The sequence below is a fragment of the Molothrus ater genome, chromosome 5 (genome assembly GCF_012460135.2).
Source record: "Molothrus ater isolate BHLD 08-10-18 breed brown headed cowbird chromosome 5, BPBGC_Mater_1.1, whole genome shotgun sequence".
Classification (NCBI taxonomy): Eukaryota; Metazoa; Chordata; class Aves; order Passeriformes; family Icteridae; genus Molothrus; species Molothrus ater.
Genome location: NC_050482.2, coordinates 32376756 through 32399747, shown reverse-complemented (window position 1 = coordinate 32399747; position 22992 = coordinate 32376756). Strand labels below are relative to the sequence as shown.

The 22992-nt window shown below is 37.4% G+C and overlaps 1 protein-coding gene across 3 annotated transcripts in view; it reads right to left on the bottom strand.

Moving 5' to 3' along the window:
• The window catches only part of USP15 (ubiquitin specific peptidase 15), a 60528-nt gene that overhangs the window by 14321 nt on the left and 23215 nt on the right, over positions 1–22992 (bottom strand). For 2 of the 3 annotated variants that reach the window (XM_036400709.2, XM_054514866.1), the window contains 3 exons: positions 22064–22125; positions 11914–11997; positions 5453–5597 (listed from right to left, as the gene is read on the bottom strand). In XM_036400709.2, coding sequence (XP_036256602.1) covers positions 5453–5597; positions 11914–11997; positions 22064–22125 — 291 coding nt within the window. The remainder of the gene's footprint in view (positions 1–5452; positions 5598–11913; positions 11998–22063; positions 22126–22992) is intronic. The other variant, XM_036400710.2, reaches the window with a different exon arrangement.

Genomic DNA, 22992 nt, shown 5'->3' with positions numbered 1-22992 from the left:
AAATAAACTTCCAAAACAAAGAAAACATCACTACCTATCATGCCAGTGAACTGGGGAAATGAGGAGGAGACAGTAGGATCATTAATGGACATACTGAAAATTGAACAGTCCTCTAAGTGTCCTGGCTCTTCAACTTCAGGTGCTACTTATTAAGAATTTTATGCAAATGACACTGAAGTTTCGTAGTTCATCTTTCTAACAAAAGACTAAGAGCTGCCAGACTGAAAAGAAGATCCAAGGCACAGGAAAAAAAGTAATTTACTTTACACCTACTTGTGTCTATCTGACTTTTGTCGGTATGCTATCAAACATGGCAAAAAGTGCTTAATTAATACGCTCCTTAATCCAAACTCAACATGCCTATGGCAACTGAAACAGAACTATAAAAACTTAGGAATTTCAGGTATTGGTGAAATATGCCATCTTTTGTCTAGATAAACTCACAGCCATAAGTAACTTCAGAGGGAATATTATTCAGCTTTCTGAAGAAAAAAAAACTTCTGAAACAGCCATTTCAAAGCTCGTTCAGAAGTCAGGTGTATTTAATCACACTAATGGAAAAAATGCATCAAAATAAAAATCTTGGAAAAAATGGATCTTTTTAGTGAAAATATTTTTTTTTTTCCTTCTCATATTTTTTAATCACAAAATGAAAATTCTGGAACTGTCACATTTTCACTCTAAAAGAAAAAAAGACCCAAACATTTCCACAGAGCTCTAATCTGTAATATCCCACCAAAAGAGGAAAGTAATACTTGGGAAACATCCACAGGTGGCAGCACAGCAATGCTTAATGAGACTCATTTTTTCTAATTTATTTTCAGCTTAGCATATACCTATGTACCTAAGTGAATGTGAATGAAAAATCTGCTTGACAAATATTTTTTGTAATATGGGTTCAAGTAGTCATAATACTATCTATTTCATAAAATCTACATATCTTTTGTCTTTCCTGTTTTATTTATGCAAAAATAGATCTGCAAAAGCAGACATTTAGGCTGAAGTAGAAAAAAATCAAGCCTTAGATGTTTACACTGAAATAAAATAAATACATGGAATACTCCCTTCAAAAGAACCTGAAAAAAACTTATACAAAGATTCCATTACAACCAAAGTAAGAATACCAAATTATTACTTTTTTTAAATTAAGGAGTGGTGGCAAGAGAACAGCACTTGGGAGATAGACAATGGTATTTTAACCTTCTTGGCCTTACTCTAATTCAGCTTGCAGCTGTCTGTAATCCCACAGAGGATCTTACCTATCTCTTCATCATCTGTCCTCCAGTTGTCCTGAGCTTAACACTGAAAACCCCTACTTGGAAGGGCAAAGGTCCCCACAATAATCACTTAGAGGGATAAAGGGTCAAGCCTAACCTATAGATTGAAGAACTACTAAAGAACTTGCAACAAAATTTAAGACATTGCCAGGATTTTCACACTTCTACCTAGTGTGTTTACAGGGCAAGAACCTTCACACAAATTTGTCAGACTCAGGAGACGAAGCTGTGTGAAGGAATTGTCCCTCTTTGTCAAGGAACATTGATAACAGCTCTGATGCAAACTTTCTTCACTGTACATCAGACAGGACCAAAGAGAAGCTGTGTGATAAATGCAGTGGTTTTTGAAGCAGAAATGGCTCCTATGTGAACACTCAAGGGCCTCAATGTTCCCTGGAAAGCAGAGAGATCTGAGAGAAGTGGCAATCAGCTGGAAAATGGATCAACCAAACTCTGCTTTGGTTGAAGGAAGCTACACTAATCACACCCAGCATGAATGGAAGGGATCGAAGCAAAGCTTTTGGTACATTAATGGAATCCAAACCATTTCAGAGTCTAGTACTCTACATTAAACTATTTTGTTTAAAGAAAACACATTTATCCTGAAAACCAGCCCTGTGTTAGCACAATTGTGAAGGAATACACCTTAGGGGGATAGGTAAAATAAAGCAGGTGACCAGAGCAGATCGGAGAATCACAGAATAGTGGAGATTAGAAGGCATCTCTGCAGATTCTCTGGTCCAACCCACTTGCTCAAAGACAGGTCACCTAGAGCAGGTTGCCTGGGACTTCAGTTCGGTTTTAAGCACCTTCAAGAACGGAGGCTTCACAGTTTCCCTGAGAACCATTTTCTACTGTCTGATAAATCCCATTTTAGAACAAAGTTTCCTATATTTAGGAATTGCATATGCTTCAGTTTGTGCCCACTGCCTCTTTTTCTCAGTGGGCACCGAGGAGAGTTTGGCTTAGTTTTCTTTACTTTTCTCTACCAGGTACTTCCAAAAAATGGTAAAATCACCCTGGAGTCTTCTCCAGGTTGAACAGCCCCAACTCTCTGTCTCTCCACACAGGTCAGATGCTGCAATCCTTGGTCACCTGTGTGGTCTCTCACCAGACTTGCTCCCTAAACTCTCTGGGGAGCCCAGAAGTGAACTCAGAACTTGCAGGGTCTCTCCAGTGCTGAGTGGAAGGAAAGGATTGCTTCTTTCAGCCTACTGGCAATACTCTTTGTGCAGCCCGGGATGCTGCTCTCTGCCCTGGCCACAGGAACACACTGCTGGCTTTTTGTCCAGCAGGATCCTGGGTGCTTCTCTGCCAAGCTGCCTTCCATCCAGCCGCTGACCCCCTGCTGCAGTGTGTACCGGTTCCTGGGGCTGTTCTCCCCAGGCACAGGGCTCTGCATGTCCTGGGATTGAACTTCATGAGGTTCCAGCCCACTGAAGTCCCTCCGAATGGCAGCACAGCCATATGATATAGCAAATCCTCATTGCAGATTTGTGTGATCTCTCATCTTGCTGAGGGTGTCCTCCATCACCCAGGTAAATGCCTAGAGCAGCCAATATTCCCCAGCAGAATTCTCGGTTTTGCCATTCACATACTATTTGGGCCCATCTTTTTGTTGCTTCCAGGACTAAGACAGATCAAAACATATTCAGAGTGCTCCAGCTATAGGCATAATAATCCAACGTTACTTTGATAAAACATGAAATTAATAGCAAATTAGCAAAGTGAAATGCACGCTTTCTGTGTAACTGAGAAAAGATGAAAGTGGTGGCAAGAGGAAGACTGCAGCCTGTCACACCTCAGTGAAGAACATATACTTTCACTAAAACGCACTTCCATGGATTTCTTAGATGACATTAAACTCTGAATAGTACTTTCACTGAGACATACAGTAGGATGAACTGAAAGATACACTTCCTTGCTAAGAAAGCCACTAAATAATGCATTTGAAAAAACACACCTTCAAGGACATATTAAAGGTGCCATGCCAAACTAAAAGCTACACTGCTCAATAAACACCTCATTTTCTTACCTAGAGCACTGTCTTGGTAATCAGCAAACCTGTGTTTATTAATTTACACTACAGTTTCTCAGAATTATTTGAAAACTTAATTCTCTAGATGTAACTGAAAAGCAATGAAGTCAAAGCTGATTTAATTTCTAGTGCAGACCTCAGAATGAAATCTGTTTAACACAATGGGATAATGATATGATGTGTAACAAGTCTGTTATGCTGCACAGGACTCCTAAAGGCAAAAACCCATGCTTCAAATTCTAACTTAAAGGTTACTTTTGAATTACATACATGCAAATCACATATACCAGCTCAATTAAGGTTTGAATGAGTAAATAAAATTATCCTTATTTAATCAGTATAGCTTGATGAACAAGGCAGAATCATCAAAAAAACTTTAGCAAGAATATTCTTTGAATTCAAACCTAAAACATAATTCTGGTTGATGCACTAGACAAAACCACATGCTTATCTTTCCAACAGCACAATGACGCAATTCAGTAATCATGAGACGTTATGTGTAGCATTTTTAGTTAGAATGGACACTGCAAAATGTGCGTCCTTCCCCCTTTCAGTTTAGCCATCTTTCACATAGCATGCTAAAAAAAGATTTAATTTCTGCACTGTTCAACTGCTCTTCAAGTATCTTCATGAAAACATTTTTACAAACAAGTTTAGTTTTATGGATGCCTTGTATCAATAAGTATGGAACAAGCATGGAATTACCCTATATACCACTAACAGGTGAGGGCTGACAGGCTAGAAAGCAATTTTGCATTATGACCCAGCAGTTCTTTTCTGTGGAAATGTGATCCTGCCATTCATCCCCATGGAGAAGGTATCCAGCTGCAAACTGGGCTGTATTAGCAACTGCGGTCAGAGGCAAAAGGGAGCAAATCTTCCCCTCCATTTGGAACTTGTGAGACTGCTGCAGGAGCACTGTCCAGTTTAGGGCTCCCCAGTGTAAGAAAGAGCAGAGAAAGGACACCAATGTGGTCAAGGGACTGAACAACAATATACAAGGCAAGGCAGAGCTGTATGCATTAGTTCAATCCGAAGAAGACAAGACTAAGGGGAGAGCTTTTGGCTCTCTGCAGCTACCTAAGAGGAAGCTACAGAAAACTAAGGCCAAATGATTCATTGATTGTCATCACAAAGAAGGGACAGAAGTATCTACACACACTATATCACTCTGGAACAGTGTGTTTTTTCTTCTGAACAAATTTCAACAGCTTCATACAAATGTACCCGAAATTCCTTTTTTACTCCAACAGGCTAAATAACGACTGCAATGTTTGGGTTGTAGTTTTGGGTTTTCTTTAATTTTACCCAAAGAAATCATAAACATAGGCCAAGAACTCTTGTCATGACCAAGGAGGAAAGGAGGATAACTATGCAGCATGCTTGGTTAAGATCTAATATTTTCATACTCAGCAGGAAAATATGTGATACATAACAGTTCTGTTGACAGAAGACTGCTCCAACAACAAAAGGTGAATTCGAGAACTAAACATAACCAAACAAAACTCCTAGTTCTGACTGTCAATTATTCAGCAACTGCAGCTTCCATTTAAAATTAGAACACTAAGGTTTCTTCATCTTGGTAGAGGAGTATTAGATATACTAGTACTTCTCTTGCATTCATAGCAAGAACAAGCGAATGCATTCCTGTAAAATATCCCATCCATGAAATAGCTATTCTGAAAGGTCAAAGGAAAATATTTTCCAAGGTTCCTGCATGTTAACCTGTGCAATAAAAGTACATAATGAGTGAGAAATAAAGGCCCAGTAATCTATCAGTCATCTACTTTTTGACACTTTTTTCAGTACTGCAATTGGTACTCAAGTGCATTTCAAAAGGAAAAGGCAGTTTTTGTAACATAATATGAATGGCAATTACTACAAAAAGCAAAGAATCCAACTTCAAGAGTTCACTCATGTAGAACACTGGTCAAACCTCTTTCTGACATTGAGCATTATGAATGCAGCTATGTAAATCAACTTTTAAAGTATACCAATAAAGATGTATTATTTCTTCACTTTAAATCTTATCCCGCTACTTATCAGATCTCTTAATATCAGTTTTGAAAATGACAAAATAAAACACGATACTATTTTCAAGTAATAACACTAGCTGATTTTATTTTAAGGTACATACCTGAATTGCTGAATTCATGAAACATGTATTCCCCAAGTTACTCAAGCCACACAGGCCTGGCTGCTCATTGTGTCTTCCTGGCTCTGAATAATCATAATTCTTATAAGCAGTATATGATGGGAGACAATAGTTTGAATTTTTCACACTGTAAGAAAACAAGACATCTTTCACAATGTAAACATGTACTCTATAGTACTTTAAAGCATACAAGTACTTTATAGACTTAAATGATTAAAAATGTTAAACTAACTTTTGCGAACAAGTAAAGATTTAAAACACTTAACTTTAATGTAATAACATTAATGTCAATTTAAATGTCACCAACAACCAAAATCAAACGTACTGCAGTAACTGCAATTATTACATCCCTACCCATTTTTTATGGGAGCAGCTTCACAGCTTACTCTATTCTTCATTGTTCTATCATAGTTAAAACACTCAGACTTTAGACACCACCAGCAGCAATCAATCATTTATGTTCCTTTTGCATCCTGCAACTGCAAGAGTGAGGTCGGTGGGAATGGGAATGCAGAGTTACAGGTGAAAGCTGAGATTTCCAAGGCCACTGTGGCATAGCTGCCTCACTGCATCAGACAGTCTATTTATAGCTTCCCTGCTAGGACAGCACAATCCAGCATGCAAATGCAGAAAAGCCTTGAGAGGTAAAGGAATGCGCAAAATGCCTTGCAACAACTTCAGTATAAATCTATGCTGCATTTGTTTGCAGACAGAAGGAACTGCAGAAGACTGAAATAGGTAAAATGATGAGATTTAAAACAATTTGTTTCCAGATGAAACAAAATATCAAATATAAACTAACCCTCAGAACAGTAAAGTGAGAATATCTGAGAACACTAGAAAGGTTAAGAAATCTTGTAAGGGACTGTTTTGCAATATGTTAGAAAAAACCAAGCAACCACAACCACTTTAACCATTTCAGGCGCTGATCATAATGAAATCTGTGTGACAGCAGCTTTGTCTAAAGTTCAGGAGTATTTCTGCAGCTATTAAGCATCATTCATATTAGAACATGAACAAAATTTGAAAGTCAGATGCTAAGAATGAAGGAAAAATGTTGTGCAAAGAATCAATCCTGATAAAAAACTGAGATTTGTAATTGCAAAAGTCTGAGGATGCAAGTGCCCAAAGGTTAGACTCCAGCCATTACTCCTGAACACTACCATGCCCTTTTACTGAATTCCAACTGTCTCCTCAGTGCCCAATTACTCACTTTTCATAAATAACTATTGTTTTTTAATTAAGTTATTAAAAATTTCAAACAGACGAGGATGAAAATTTCTCCCTCTTTCAATGGTCTTAGAAATTTGTGTAGTTTATAGCTCCACTGTCCATAAAGCTGCCGTTATCACACTTTTACATTTGCTCATTTCTTTTAATAGCTGACTTTCCCATTAGTCCTTCCCTTTTCTATAGATATGCATTTTCTCTGCTCTCTGGCTTGCCCCCAAACTAGCTAAGAGGTATTGTTTTCACTGGTCATTCTTGATGGAAAAAACCCTATAAAGTTAGTGTTCATCCATGTATGAGAGATCCTCAGGAAAAATTACCTTCAATCGCCCAGTTGCAGCCTAGTTACTGCAGTGAACTCCAATTCCCTTAGGCTGGTAAGCCTTAGCTCCCCCAGGAATCAAAACCACAAGCTTGCCACTGGTGCTAATGCAACCCCCACAATACAACCAATCCAGCAGTGCACAGCAGTAACAGCAATGCACACACACAGGGTACACAACAAGCTTCTACACTTTCAGCCTTGCTTCCTTCCTACTGCTGTCCTGACCTGACTTACAGATAACACTTTTCATATGCTTAATAAAAAAGAAATCTCTTTGAAATTTAGATGTAGGGGTAATGAACAAATTGAGTGTAATTCTTCTAGGGATTTTCATTTTTATTTCCTTCTCTGCAGCTTTCCCTCCTTCACAAATTGACAACTTTGGAGGGACACTAGAAAGCTAAGGAAATGCAACTGGTATTTTGTGGCTGTAGCTTACTCATGTGAAAGATTTTCTCAAATTAGCTGAGTACCATGACGATAATTTAGTTCAAGATAATTGCAGTGCAGATAGATGCAGTGTGTATTTACTCTAAGGGACAAACTGTCAGTTTACTTCTCAAAAGGGAAAGGAAAGACATTTCGGAGCTCTTTTATCTTCTGTACTGGCCCACAGAAATATATTTGAGAGGTTTAGAGATTAAGGTTACCACTCATCCTGTGAGTCAGGTCTATTAATATATTTTTATTTCATGGTTCTATGATATTTTATCAAAATATCCTACAAAACACTGCCTACTGTTTGCAGGATACTAGGAGATGTCTCTTTACAGCTCCATCAATTTGCAAACTGTTTTGTTGTGGAAAAATTATTTTTATATAAATTACATTGTTGCTTTTCTTTTTACGCTTTTAAGATGGATGAAAAAGAAATTATTATTAACAGTCAATAATAAGTAGCTAACAATGGAAAGCAAAGAAAGATGCAAGTTAAGTCTACACTAATTTAATTCAAACAGAAATATCCTAGAAAAAGTAACTTGTGATAACTGTGTGTCCCCAAGCCTCCAGCTGCTTTTCCTGCAAAACCTTCCTAACTTTAAGGAAGGAACCATGCAGGGAAAAGCAGAGGGCTAGTATTAGGATAAGCCAGTCAAGTAAGAGCAGTAACAGAAAGAAAATACTAACAGTTCTTACAAAAAACAGCTTCACAAAAGTAAGGCAAGATCTGAAAACATGAAACCATCTTCAGACCCTTGAACAGAGCTCTTGAAATGGCAAAAATGGTAAAGGAGGTTTCCAAATGAGATTTTACTATCTGTAGATCTATAAATTTTAGATCTGAAATGACTTGTTTGTACCTTCTGTATGTGCCTTTAGACATTAAAGCAGCTTTCAAACAGTGATGACAAACCCAGAGCACTCACTGTACAGTTAGAGCTCTGCGAAGCATCGATGTTGAACAGAGAAGACTGGAAAAGCATCACTAGATTTGGAAAAGACCTAATTTGACAGAGGAATGCCATGTACCAACAGGTACATACATAAAGGAATTTGAGTTGCAGTGAGTACAGAAAATTAGAAGTTGAGAAGACTTACTGAGCTCTGTAATATTTCAACCATTTTAATGCACTGCCAATGTATTTTTGTGACCAGCCCCTTTAAGAAATCTATTATCAGGTTTCATCAGATTTTAGAGATACCTGAAGCAGTAGCAGAGGCCCATGTCACTACATAAAGATTACTATCTTTATTTTTCGCTCATTATCGTTGTCCGGAAAGCAAAATATAACATCATATTTAAATTGCTTTTGTCATAATATTTGGTTATGTGTCAAGTACAACATGAAGAAACTGTTTTTAGAGGTAATGCAATGTAATTAACACTTATACTTCTTAGAATAAGCATGTTGAAATATACCAAGCATATAAACAAAGCTGCCTTTGACAGGCTGACACCACTAAATGATGCAAACAAGTCATTTTAGGAGCCTAAAGCAATGGTTACAAATGAAGGAAACAGAACAACTTCGCACTTAATTCCCCAAGCAAAATCCCCGTTCAAGTGTTTTTAATTTCAATTCCACAGAATTTAAAAAACACTGTATATGATATGTATTGCTTTATTAACAACAATAAACAGAAATTCCAGTAAGACCTAAAAGATGCATGTCTCTCCCTGCTCTTCTGAATCCCTTAACACACACTATGCTAATCCTCCTGTGTTATTCTTTCAGTAAGATCACCAGTAAAGGCAAAAGAACATCAATGATCAATTATTTGGAATCCTCCATTCCATCAAAGGCAAACTCACATTTACATAAATGAAGGCTTCAGACTGGATAAAATTTGCACAAGCTATTTCTGGTATCTAATGTATAACTACCTTAACACAAAATTAAGTATCTACCAATCTGAGGCTTACTCTTACACAGAACACCTCCTGGATTAGAAAAACATTACAGAAATGTGTGCCATATAAAAAAAACCATGAAACTTTTAGGTTTTTAACATAACTTGTACTCTACAGGTGAGCTCTAGTAATTGCAAAAGCAGATTTGCAATGACTACTATTTATGACCATAAATACACAAAACCTGTTTGATTTTCCTGCCTTATAAATCATATTTGTCAGGTAAAACTATCTTCAAACCAAATGCTGGTATCTCCTTTAGAGTCACAGCATCTCATGCCCATATGGGGAGGCCAAGAGGTTCTAGAAAGCTACAAATGTATAATTTCACTAATGTACTAAGGACAAGGTGCAATATAATATAAATAAGGCAGAAGCATAAGCATGGAAATAAATTCAAGACAAAGGTGACATTAAGTAGTTAACTAAGAAAGTAACAAAGATAGTATTATTAATTAATTAAAAAGAAATACTTTCTTAGACAAGGAAATATTTGCAAGAAGAGTGGAACATTCTGAACTCACAATTATATAACAGAATTAAATACAGAAATGTATCCTTCAATTTACTATTTGAAGCCAAAAATTCTTAATGCAAAAGTATGTATTTTAAAGTACAAAGTATATAATGGATATGACTTCATCACTGAACACAGACTCTGAGATAAGTGCTGCTAAAGATTCATCTGTATTACATCTTGTATTAAATTATTAATTTGTGATTTATAAAATATTTTTAAGTCATCATAATTGGATTACTGCATTCTAAGGAAAACCATATACTTCTGCACTGAATATCTGTCTCAGATAACATCCAGATGTACTGTGTTTTGATATAGAAGAGAAAAATGACTGGTATTTCATAATACTACAGAGTACATGTACCTATTAACAGATTTACAAATGCTTAAGTTATAGTTAAATCACTTAAAAGGACCAATTCCTTACCAAATCTAAAACTTATATGACTTCCTTTTAAAAATGTATTTCTGTTGAAAATTATAACTTGTAAAATAACAACAAACAAACATACCTCTAAACCCCAAAATTTTTTCTCAAGTTCTAAAAGCTCACCTTTTGGCTCCAAAATAAACCAAGAAATAAAATTAAAATCAGGTAAATTGTGTGAACAAAGTATCTTTAAAAGTTGCAATAGCTGGCAGCAAGTTTCCTAAGTGCCTCCTAAAAATAACTATATCACCAGCAAGAAGCTAACATAAAGAAAAAAAAAAAAAGAAAATAAGAAAGCCTTGATGGTTTGATTTATAAACACAGCTCCCTAAAAAAAAGTCACTGTTAAGTGCTGTGCTTGGCAACAGCACTGCCTTTTGCCTAAACACTGGGAGAAGAAGAAATTAGTTCTCAGCTGGAGGCTCAGCTCTGATCAAGTAACTTTTAGCACAATCATATATACAAAACTCTTCCTATTTATGACACATTCACACACAGAGTACAATAGACTGCAGTTAATTACACAGATTTCAACTTTCAACAGTGAGAGTTGGGGCTACTCACAATTGGTAGAAGCACAAGTGACACTTCACCCCTTAGGAAAAATCACTTCTGATAAGTGCAGTATTTAACTGGAAGATATTGTATATTTAATGTTTATGTCACCTTTTTAATATTTAACATCTTCAAATGTGATCACAAAATGCATGTTTAGAAAAATACTAAAAATTTTAATGAATTGTAAGAGTAAGGTTCTTCAACTTCCCTCAGCTTCCATTAAACATGAGTGCTCTTTGGTTTCAAGCATTTCAAAGATGCTCCAGTATCTGCCAAAGTGAAACAATTCCATGGTTTTCTATATTCACCAACTTTTTTTACAGTTGTGTACTGTAACAACAACAAAATTACACAAAAAGTTGGCCAATGCAATAGAAAAGCTCTTCTTTTAGAGTTTTATCCCATTATTTATTTAAAAAACCTTCTAATTTGGAATATAAAGGGGAAATAATGTAAAAGTGAGAAGTCTCTTACTAAGCCTTTGTTCACTGCAAAAGTCAAGCACACAGTCTGATCTCTCTTAAGACTTCTAGCACTAAGAAAGAGAAGTTAAGCTGCTGGCTACATTACAGCTAACACGATTCAGCTGTCATGATTTGAAATCTAAGTGTAATGGTACATAGGCTGCCCTAACACTTTAGGAGCAATAAACAAGGAAAACCTGATCATAAGGACAAGTACTTTATACCTTTCTCGTTGTCCATTTAAATTCAGGCAGGATAATAATAGCAACAATGTATTTTCAGAATTATAAACTCTAAATGAAATCTATACCTTTCCTTACAACTGCCGAAATTCTTTTTAGCGTCTTCCCTGCTCAAGAGTAAGAGTTACAAACATTTCTAATGTTGTTTCATTTCTTGGTGTCAGCATTACCTATGCTATGAAATAGTAACCAGCAACAATTCACAAGCCAAATATTGCAAAGCAATTCAAAATCCTTAAGAGAGGAGTTATAATACATTGAACTTTGTTTATATTACACTGGGGTAATTAATTAAATAATGTTTTAAGGTATATTGCTTACTTTCTGTTGTTCATGTTGTTATAATTATTTGATAGAGATGGAGAGATCTTTGGTAAAGTTGAAAAATTGGATGCACCTGGGGACCTTTAAAAATATGAAAATGATAAATTAGACAAAAATGCTGAGATATTAAAAACTGTGAAAGAAAGATAACAAATGAATGAAGCAGATAAACAAGCATGGAAAAGAAATACTTTTTTAGAAGTGGGCAAAGCACTAAAAATACCCAGGACATGCAGCCCTCAGAATCTGCCTTTTAACACTTGAAATGTTTCACAGTACTTAAAACTTCCATAACTCATTGAAGAAACAGAGATATTAAAAACCAAAAGAAAGCACCGGCCACTGTGCAAAAAAAAAAAAAAAAAGTTTTCAGCTTATAGGACAACTGTAGATATTCTGATGTTCTAGAACTTAAAATGTGAAGTTTCTAATGTGGGAATTTTATTAATTTTTCATTTCAAACTAAATGGATGTTGAGATGAGATATGAAAATGATCAAGATAAATACTTCACATTAATTTAACAGCAGCATGGAACCATTTAGTTAAAACTGTCTCAGTAATATTGTTAGAAAATTTCAGGATATTATGATGCACAACACTGGATTTTTCAAAACTTTTTTTTTTGCCAAAAAGAGAAGCATTAACACTTATCCCCATGGTTTAGGACTACTTTAAAATAGAAGAATAGTGATTATTTTCATCACAAAGACTTCTGAATACAACAAATACAATATTTCCAACTATCCTGCAGTGTATTTTTCTCGAGCAAATCTTACAGGTGCACAAGGAAAAGACAGCATGCTCAAAGGAGTTCATTTAACTTCCTGGTTTTGTGTGCTCTATGTAACTCCAGCTGGAGTTCTGGCTGTCATTGAAAAGCTTTGAAGTAAACATCGCTTTATTAAGAGAATTACTGCATGCTCAGGACTTTTAAAGCACCTTTCAAGAACTAAACTCCATAAGGAAATGAACATTTTTACACTGGGAATTTTTCCAAGTATATCTTCACATTTGTTTTCAACTTTCTGTTAATAAACCTTTTCCAAAAGAAAATTTGCCATGGAAGGGGAACCTCAATGCACACCACTCACCAACTGATGCCAGAGCTAGCAAGAGTTGCTGCTGCCCAGAGCCTGGAAAGGGTTTGGAGGTCAGGAGTAATGAACCTGAAGTACAGCACAAAAGAACTCCAGCCACTGCAGCCAGCACCAGCTTTGTTGAGGGTCCCGCTTAAATGCCTCCATGCAAATGCACAAGAAGAGGCAAAACACAAGAGGAGCTGGAGATGTGCATATGCCTGTGAGGGGTGTGGTCCTATTGCCATCACTGGCAAATAAATAGTGGGATGGCTACTATTCCTGGTGTGTTGGAATGAAAAGATAGAGACTCTTTAGGAAGGACAGGCAGAGGAACCTCTTGGGAGTCCTCTTAGGGATCCATGATCCCTTATATGTAAGGAATAAAGGGTGGGCAGGGACAGACAACATTATAGTGGGGCTCTGCTATAGGCCATCCAACCAGGAAGACTGAGGAGATGATTGGTGACAGCCAACATGCTGTCAACTAAGGGCAAATATTGTCAGACAAATTTCCTGGCCTTCTAAAACCAAACAGACAGGTGGATGAGGGAAGACTGACATCATCAGTCTGGACTTCTGCCAAGCATTAGACACTGTCTCTAAGCTGGGGAGACAGATTTGACAGTTGGCCCATTGATAGATAAGGAACTAGCTGGATGGTTGTACTCAAGGAGTTGTGGTCAATGGCTCTGTGTCCAAGTGGAAACCAGTGGTACTCCTCATAAATCAGTACTGGGACCAGTTCTGCTTAGCAGTGACATGGACAGAGGGATTGGTGCACGCTCACCAAATTTGCTGTTGACACCAAGCTGTGTTGTGTGGTTGGCACGCTGGACGGAATGGATGCCATCCAGAGGGGCCTGGCTTGAGAGATGTGCTGATGCAAATTTCATGAGTTTGACAACAACAAATGCAAGGTTCTGCACTTGGGTCAGGGCAATCCCAACCACAAGTACAGACCCCACAAAGAATGAATCAAGAGCAGCCCTAAAGAGAAAGAACTGGGTGTGCTGGTGGAGGAGAAGCCCAACATAACCCAGCAATGTGAGCTCACAGCACAGAAAGCCAACTATATCCTGGGCTACATCGAAAGCAGTGGGACCAGCAGGGTGAGGGAGGTGATTCTCCCCCTCTGCTTTGCTCTTGTGACACCCCATGGAGTGCGGTGTTCATCTCTGGGACCACGACATAAAGACATGAACTTGCTGCAGTGAGTCCAGGGCAGGGCCACAAGATGATCAGAGATCTGGAGCACTTCTCCCATGAGGACAGATTGAGAGTGGGGCTGTTCAGCCTGGGTTGACTGAGAAGAGAAGGCTCTGGGGAAACTTTAGAGCAGCCTTCCAGTTCCTAAAGTGGGCTATGAAAGCTGGAGAGGGACTTTTTACAAGGGCATGTGGTCATTGGACTAAGGAGGAGTGACTTTAAACTGAAAGAGAGTAGGTTTGGATTAGACATTAGGAAGAAATTCTTCTCAGTGAGGGTGGTAAGGCACTGGAACAGGCAGAGAAACTGGATGGCCCATCCCTGTAAGTATTTGAGGTCAGGTTGGATGGGGCTCTGCACAACTCAGTCCATTTGAAGGTGCCCCTGGCCAAGGCAGGGAGAAGAAATTAGATCAACTTTTAAGGTCTCTTCCAACCTAAATCATTCTATGTATAACCATATAAAGAACATGTTAGTTAATTTTTCAAGTATTCTGATCAACGTTCATAAAGCTTTCCTGAAATTTCCTTTATCAATCTAAATCCCTCTCTTGGAATATTGTCTTCAAAGAAGTAAAATATGGACTGTCCACAAAAGATACCAAACTGAAGTCAGTTTAATCCCATTTAAATCCAGAACAGTATTTAATTATGACATTCATACTTGTATTTATTTTAGAAGAAGCTATTTGATTTGAAGAATTTTGAACTGAAATGGAACTTCTCAAAAGCAATTTGAAGCTTTTGTATAATTTAAACCAAATTCAAATGCAATATAGTTTTAAATTTTAAAACTCAATGTATAATTGCTGTACATAAAAACTGAAAGAAACCAGAGGAAACCAGTTAAGGTCTACTAAATCAGTAAATAGCTTGCTTCTCAAATGCAGGAGAAGAGTAAACTAAACTCTCAACATAGCCACAACAGCAGAATCTAACAGGTAATTTTGAAAAGTAACTTTTTAATGATGTAACAAACAACTCCCCAAAAAATATTTATTCTAATTTAGCATTTTAACAGCAAAAGATAGAAGACAGGTTAACAAAACCCACTTAACTGTAGTATGCCAAACACATTAGATACTCACTTTCCCACATACTTCATTTACACTATGGTTAAACTGCTGTAGAACTCCCCTAGGGACCAACAGCAAGGAGATAAATATGGCCATCAGCAAAAGCAACTGCAGCTAGAAGTCTTTTTTCCTCTGGGGGCACCCAGACTGACTGGATCAGGATAAAGGAAGGCAGATAAGACTTTTCTGGATAAGCCATTCACAGGCCCCAGTCCTTACAGGGGACCTGCGGGTGGGACAACATAGCAGGGCACAAAAAATGCAGGCAAGTTCTGGGATGCAATGAGGGCAACTATCTGATGCAGGCGACTGAGGAGGTAATGAGGAGAGCTTCTCAACAGTATCTGATACTTAAAACCAAGGAGGAAGAACTAGCTGGGAATGTGAAGGCTGGAGCCTTGGCCAAAATGACCTTAAGATGGTGAAATTTGAGATCTTGAGGGAGAGCACAGCAGAAAACAGGAACACAGCCCTAGATTACTGCAGAGCAGACTTTAGATTTTATAGGGATCAGCTTGGACAAGTGTCATGGGATACAGCCCTGGAGAGAAGAGGGGCCCCTAAGACAGCTGGATGATATTCACAGAATCATTTACACTGGAGAAGACCCCTAAGATCATTAAGTTCCCTACGCTCAATAATGGTCGATCCAGAGAAGTAAAAAATTAATCAAAGGCAGCAGAAGGTTGAGTGGATGAACAAGGAGCTTCTGACCCAAGGTGGATGTCAAGAGAGAGTGTCTCAGTGAAAGCAGTAGTAGATATCTTGCTTAACCAGCCTGATAGTAATCTCTTCATAGAAGGCTATCTTGGCAGATGAGGGGGAAGCAATGGGTGTGGTTTATCTCAACTTCCTCAAGTCTTTGGACAGTGTCTCCTGCAACACCCTCATAGACAAGTAGATCAAACATGGCTTGTGTGATTGTACAGTGAGATGGACTGAGAACCATTCAATCCTACCCCTGGAGGGGCAGGTGACAAATGGAAAGCAGCTTGGCAGGGAACCACCTGGGGTCCTCCTGGACAAAAAGCTGCACATGAGCCAGCAGTGTGTCCTTGGGCCAACCACCTTGGCCCACTGTGCTACACTGGGAAAAGCACTGTCAGCAGCTCAAGGGAGGTGATCCTTCTCCTCCACTCAGAACTGGCTACACACACCTCGAGTGCTGGGTTCACTTCTGGGCTCCCTAGTACCACAAAGACAGGGATACTCTGGAGCAAGAATCATGAGATACCAAAAAGGTGCATCATTTGAGCTATGTGAAGAAGCTGAGAGAGCTGAGACCATGCAGCCTGAAGAAGAGAAGGTTCCAGAACGATCTTACCACTTCTATAAATACCCAATGGGAGGGAATGAAGAAGATGAAGCAAGAACCTTCTCAGTGGTGCCCACCAAAAGGACTAAAATCTATGAGTATAAAATAAAATAAATAAAATTCCATCTGAACACGGAATATGCCTGGATATGGTCTTAAGCAATCTGCTACAGCTTCCCATGCTTTGAGTAGGGGAACTAGGTGATACTCTCTCAAGAGGTCCTTCCATTACCAAGGGCTCTATTCCTTAGAGCTGTAGCTCTGATTGGGCTAGCATACAATTTTATAGCAAGCTTCAGTTAGACTATTCTCTTCTTACAAACCCTAACTAATTCAGCTAATCACACTTTGGGGAATTTGGCAGTAAAAAAGGTTGATATTTTAACATTCATCAATCAAAAAAATAATGTTAAGGACATGCATTTATTAAGAGTTTTTCAATCCTCTATTACTTTGTAGTAAAGTTTGTTAAACTAACTTGAAAATGTCTGTTGAACATCACCAATGTTTGGTGTTTACCCTCAGGAGCTCAGACACATGGTTATCTCAATTACTAGTTATCAGCAAACGGCAGTCCAACTCTTGGGTGACAAACAAGCTGACAGCCCTTGCTCATAGAATTTAAGACATCACAGTAAGTCCCCAGTTAGCTCTATACACCACAATTCTTTCTTACAGAAAAGTCCATAGAAATGCACATCTGTCTGCATAACAACTGCTCAAGGAAAAAACCAAACACACAATCTTCCTTTGAAGATTCATGGATATACTTACCTAAAAAACTTAGATAAATGGGCATTACATTATTTTAAAAAAGACTTCTAAACATCTTTTATCCTTCTTTTACCCTCCTCTTAACAGACATTATGGGGTCCAACACAGTAAAAGAAAAGAGTTGAGAAAGGGCCTTTAATGCTTTTCCAAGATAAAAAGGCCTATAGTTTGAACCAGAAAAAAAATCTGAAAAAAACTGTAAGAAAATGTTCATTATAACAAGGAGAAGAAGTTAAGCTATGAATGCGTGCAGACTCACCTTTCTGTAGGTCAAAAAATGCCCCAACTACCAACAATATATTCCCTTTCACATATGAGACTTGTTTAAGGTTAACAGCAGGCCATCAGTAAATTATACTAAGTAGCCAGCTATTAGATTAGGATTACTTATTCCACAGTGATATCTAAATGAACCAAGTATCAGAATGAAATCCATTACTTTTAAAACACACACAGAGATATAGATTGACAGGTAATTAAAAATTCTTAGTTTTTTACTATATGGAAAGCACTTTTAAAGAATAGGATGGATCAGTAGATTTAAAACTTGTTTTAAGTTTTCTAGAAAAACCCAGCTACAACACTTTTTAAAAATTAGAAGGAAATAACCTACTAGTTTATAGCTTTTTTGTATGCTTTCCTAACTTGCTTTTATATTTGCATATAAACAGGTATTTAAATAACTTAAGAGAAAACTAAGGGAAACCCTGTCCTGGCTATTCAGTCGGTAACCCATGGAATGTCAAAACTTGAGTTCCTCATTTCTCCTCATCTTAAATTTTAAAATCACAGATTGGCTGAAAGGTTTTAAGTTATGTACAGTTTTTCCTGAACATAAGTCACTTGATTTTGTACTACAGTTCTTCAAGTAACTTGAACTACAATTTTAGATTTTTTAAATTTATAGATATTTTTTAGTTTAAAACAGCATCTTGACAATAATAAACCATTCAAACAGGATTAGCTGTTTTTTCTGCATGTAGAATAATTTCTCATGTAAGGAAACAGATTAAAGAAAAGATGTCTGCACAGAGATCTCAAATCTTCATTAAATACTGGGATCAGCAGCAACTAAGCTACAAAAACAACTGGGATCTGTACATTTGTATAAATTTGTCATGGGTATGACACTGAGAGACAGCTACTCACAGACATGTTAGTGTAACTAAATTTTCTCAAAAAATAATCATTACTGCTAAGTAATACCTCTTTTGGGAGCAGGTGATGTTTAAGACATTCCAGAATAAACAGAAATTTTCATAGAAGTCAACCTCCCAGAGCCAAAAACATCCCAGTAGCTGATATAAACAACCTCTCAGAAACCAAAAATCCAGCTATTCCTAAACTTGACTAACCCTGTGAACATTTGAAGAATGTACACCACATTCAGATACTTTCACACTAAAAAACCCAAGACTCACAAATATTTTAAGCAGCATTAAAATATGACACGATAGCAAATATCATTAAATCATGCAGGGTTTTTACAGCAGATATTGCAATTACTTCCAAAATTAAGTAAATTCAGAATTTAGAAGAACAGTACACATAAAACAAATGCAAACACTGGCAAGCTTGAACACAGTGCAGAACTTAAGTTGTATGGCATGGTCTCTACTCCTGCATGAAAAGTATCTCAAAATCACTCTTTTCTAATTTCAGAAGAAGAGACAATTATGATGATAATTAATCTTTTTTTCTTGTACGAATTCATTATACTCTCAAGAAAAACAGAATTATCATTTTCAAAAGTGTTCCTTCCTGTACTGAACTGAGGTCCCAACCTGGCCACTTTCAAAGTAAGTATGTTCTTTTCTTGCATAAGAAAAGATGCTCACACATTTAACATACTTCTCATGAAAAACTGACAGCAATCATCATTTGTAGTAGGAGGAATACAGAAAATTTGCCAAAAGAAGCAATAGAAAAATTGCTGTTAGGCTTCTGAGAGAAAGAGGCAGGGAAAACGTGCAGAACATCTTTCCATCTTACTGTTTCTCATTTTCAATCATCACAATAAAGATTCTGCTGTCATTCTGACAGACCTCAAAAGGCTGGAAAAACGAGCAAACAGGAACCTCCTCAAGTCCAGTCAAGGGAAATGCAAAGGCCTGCACCTGGGGAGGAACAATGCCAGGAACCAATACACCAGGAACAAGTGGGTGTGTGGGCAGGTGACAAATGGAAAGCAGCTTGGCAGGGAACCACCTGGGGTCCTCCTGGACAAAAAGCTGCACACGAGCCAGCAGTGTGTCCTTGGGCCAACCACCTTGGCCCACTGTGCTACACTGGGAAAAGCACTGTCAGCAGCTCAGGGGAGGTGATCCTTCTCCTCCACTCAGAACTGGCTACAGACACCTCGAGTGCTGGGCTCCCCAACACCAGAGAGACAGAGATATCCTGGACCAAGTCCAGTGAGACACCACAAAGGTGATCAAGCATCTGACCTCTATGGAAAGGCTGAAAGCTGGGACCGTTCAGCCTGGAAAAGAGAAGGTTCCATAGCAGTTTTATCAACATGTATAAATAACCAGTGTGAGGGAATGAAGAAGATGGAGGAAGACCCTTCTGAGTTATGTTCACTGGAACGAGAAGAGACAATAGGTATAAACTGAAGCACTGGCAATTCCTTGTAAATATAAGGACTTTCAAAATAAGAGTTACCAAACAGTGGAACAGGTTTTCCAGGAAGGCAGTAGAGCCTCCATCCTTGGACATGCTCAGAACCTACAAGGATTAAATCCCAAGCAACCTGCTCTAGGTGACCTGTCTTTGAGCAAGTGGGTTGGACCAGAGAATCTGCAGAGATGCCTTCTAATCTCCACTATTCTGTGAATCTGTAAAAAAGCTTAGCTCATGTTCTGAAATGATCCTAACTTTTTAAGCATTATCATCCTTCATGCTTTCCAGTATCCTATATTTTGACATTTCTAAATATGGCCTTTTATACCTTGACATCAGAATTTGTTTACAATTTGTGCTCTTCAAAAAGAAGCACTACAAAGAGGTAATTTCAGCACTGAGCCAGTGTGTGACCAGTGACAGGGCTGTAGGAAGGTATGTGGATATATGCTATCTCTCTTGACAAACTAATACTTCTAATGGACCTCACACAGAAAAACTGCAAAGTGAGTTTAATATTTCTATCCCTTTAAACATTTATTAGGTTGTTCAGATGTAAAAACCTGTCCTATTACCTGTCTCGGCGTGTTGATAGCTGCTATTTGAATTCACAAAATTTTGCAAACTTTCCATTATTACAGTGTATTTGAATATCAAATTCCCAACTTCCTGATAGCTGCCAGATCTTAAAACCGTACCAACCTCACAGTAATACTATTCATCCTCATTTGCTGGTTTACTAACAGCCTTCTCTGACACCAGCATTCTGAATTAGCATTTCACTTGTCCCCAGATCAAACATTTTTCAGGAGATATTCTTTAATTTATATACTGCTCCTGAATGCTTTCCATAAAATGAAAAAGACGTTTGGCAGAAGAAAAGCAGATACCATCACCAGAATATCTTCTAACCAAAACTTCCAAAATAATCCATGACATTGATTTATGTAAGTTCTTTTAACCTTTCAAAGATGCATCTAAAATTTGACTAAGAATTTAAATTTCTACTGGATGTTTTTTGAGGTCAGAGAGGAAATTTCAAGTTTTTAGCATCCCATTCTTTCTATTGCTTCACATTCTTTAAAGCCTTGTGTTACAACATCTTGATAAGCAAGATTATACTGTTAATACTAATCTTAAATTGAACTCAGACTTCATTAAACAGCTCAATAGAAAATAGTGTTCCAAATATAACTGCTTGAGATAAAACACCAAAGATAAAGAAAGTGTCCTTCAAATGATAAGCAATGATACTATAAAAATGCTTTAGAGCAGTGACTTTTAACTACATGGATACATAATCTCAAAAGGAATAAAGAGAACTTAAAAGAACTTAAACTTTTTAATGAAAGATACGATCAAGAACCAGCCAACAAAGCCAAGAAACACAGTTAACTATTTGTAAGCCTGACATCGTATTAATTAAATGGTTCCAACTGTTCTTAAAAATCAAGAGAAAATTATTTAGATACTGGAAATAACATTAAAAATAGTTAAATGAATAAAACCACACAAGTCTTTCTATTCACTGCATTATCAAAGTGCTGTTCATAACAGCAGTAGGAAAAATAGAAAATAAAACCAACATCATTCTGCATTAACTGATGACAGCCCAACAAAGAATAAAACCCACATGATGGTAATGTAGGCTGCAATTCAAATAAACTTGCTGGGTAAATATGCTCTGGACACGAAATGAACAAGCTGTCCACGAAAATATTTACGTGTAAGAAAAATACTGATAAAATCTGCGTTGACCTAACAGATACACTGTGCTTTGAAACAGAAATCTAAATAAACTATGCTGAGCTTTACAGTTTTCTACTATGGAAGTTTTTTTCCATTTTTCAGCAGGATAATGTATTGGTTGAAATTAACAAAGTTAAGCAGTGTATATGCAGGAATTAATTATTATGCTATGTTCTACAATGCATGACACAGCAAATGTATTCAGGTGTACTTTCAATTAAATACCTGAAGGCTAATTTTCAAAATAAAATGCGACTTTTACAAACTTTTTTCATAAAGCAAAATAATATGCAAACTAATCATGTGACTGGAATTCATAACTTACTTAGGAGTTGAAGGACCTCTTGGCCATGTTCCATCCTCATTCTTCTGTTCTATCACCAGGACCTACCACAAAAAGTGTAGTAAGAAAATGGAAATAAAAATACCAGTAGATTGCTTTCTGTTCCATCTTTTTAATGGATTTGCTGACATGTGATCAAGAAAAGACTGATATTTAAGTTACTATTCACTGACATTCAAAAATATGCCATTACACTCTGTATTCCATCCATTGCACTGGTCCTTCCTCTCTACTTTTTTCACCCATCATCTTAATTTGGGCAAGTCACTTAACAGTTCTATTCCTCTACAATCCATGGATGGCAAGCCACTTATCTCTCTAAGAGGTCAGAAAATGACCTGCAATGTTTAAGCAGCATCTGTGAATCTACAGAAACCACATGTCTATACAACAGCCCTGTTAAGGAAGGGATAATTCCTGAAGGAATTTTGCCTCACACAGATGGATAAGAAAAAAACCCAAAACACCCAAACAAAACTATTTTCTGCCTCAATAGCCTTAAAACCATACCTGTATGGTTACTCCTGTACATTTTACCAAAGCATTTATCTAATATTATTTTTTCAACAGGAGAGTTGGCTAATGAAATTAATTTCATTCTATTTGTTACTGGTACGGAAAGCAGGACAGAACACTCAGTCCCAAACACAGGCATCAGGTGTCATTTGAAATTCCTTTGGGTATTTGAGATAGCTCCTTTACGCTGGCAGATATGACACAGGACCTACAAACAGCTCATGCCTTTTTCTGGATTGACAGCTGAGATAGCTGGATCCTTTGAAATGGCAACTAGACTCCAATGCCTAAACTGAATCCAACTCCCCACTTCCAATGCAACTAATTCTGCACAACTGTACACTGATGTTTCAGGACACTAATTGCTGTGCCTGTATGCATCTACACTGTGACAT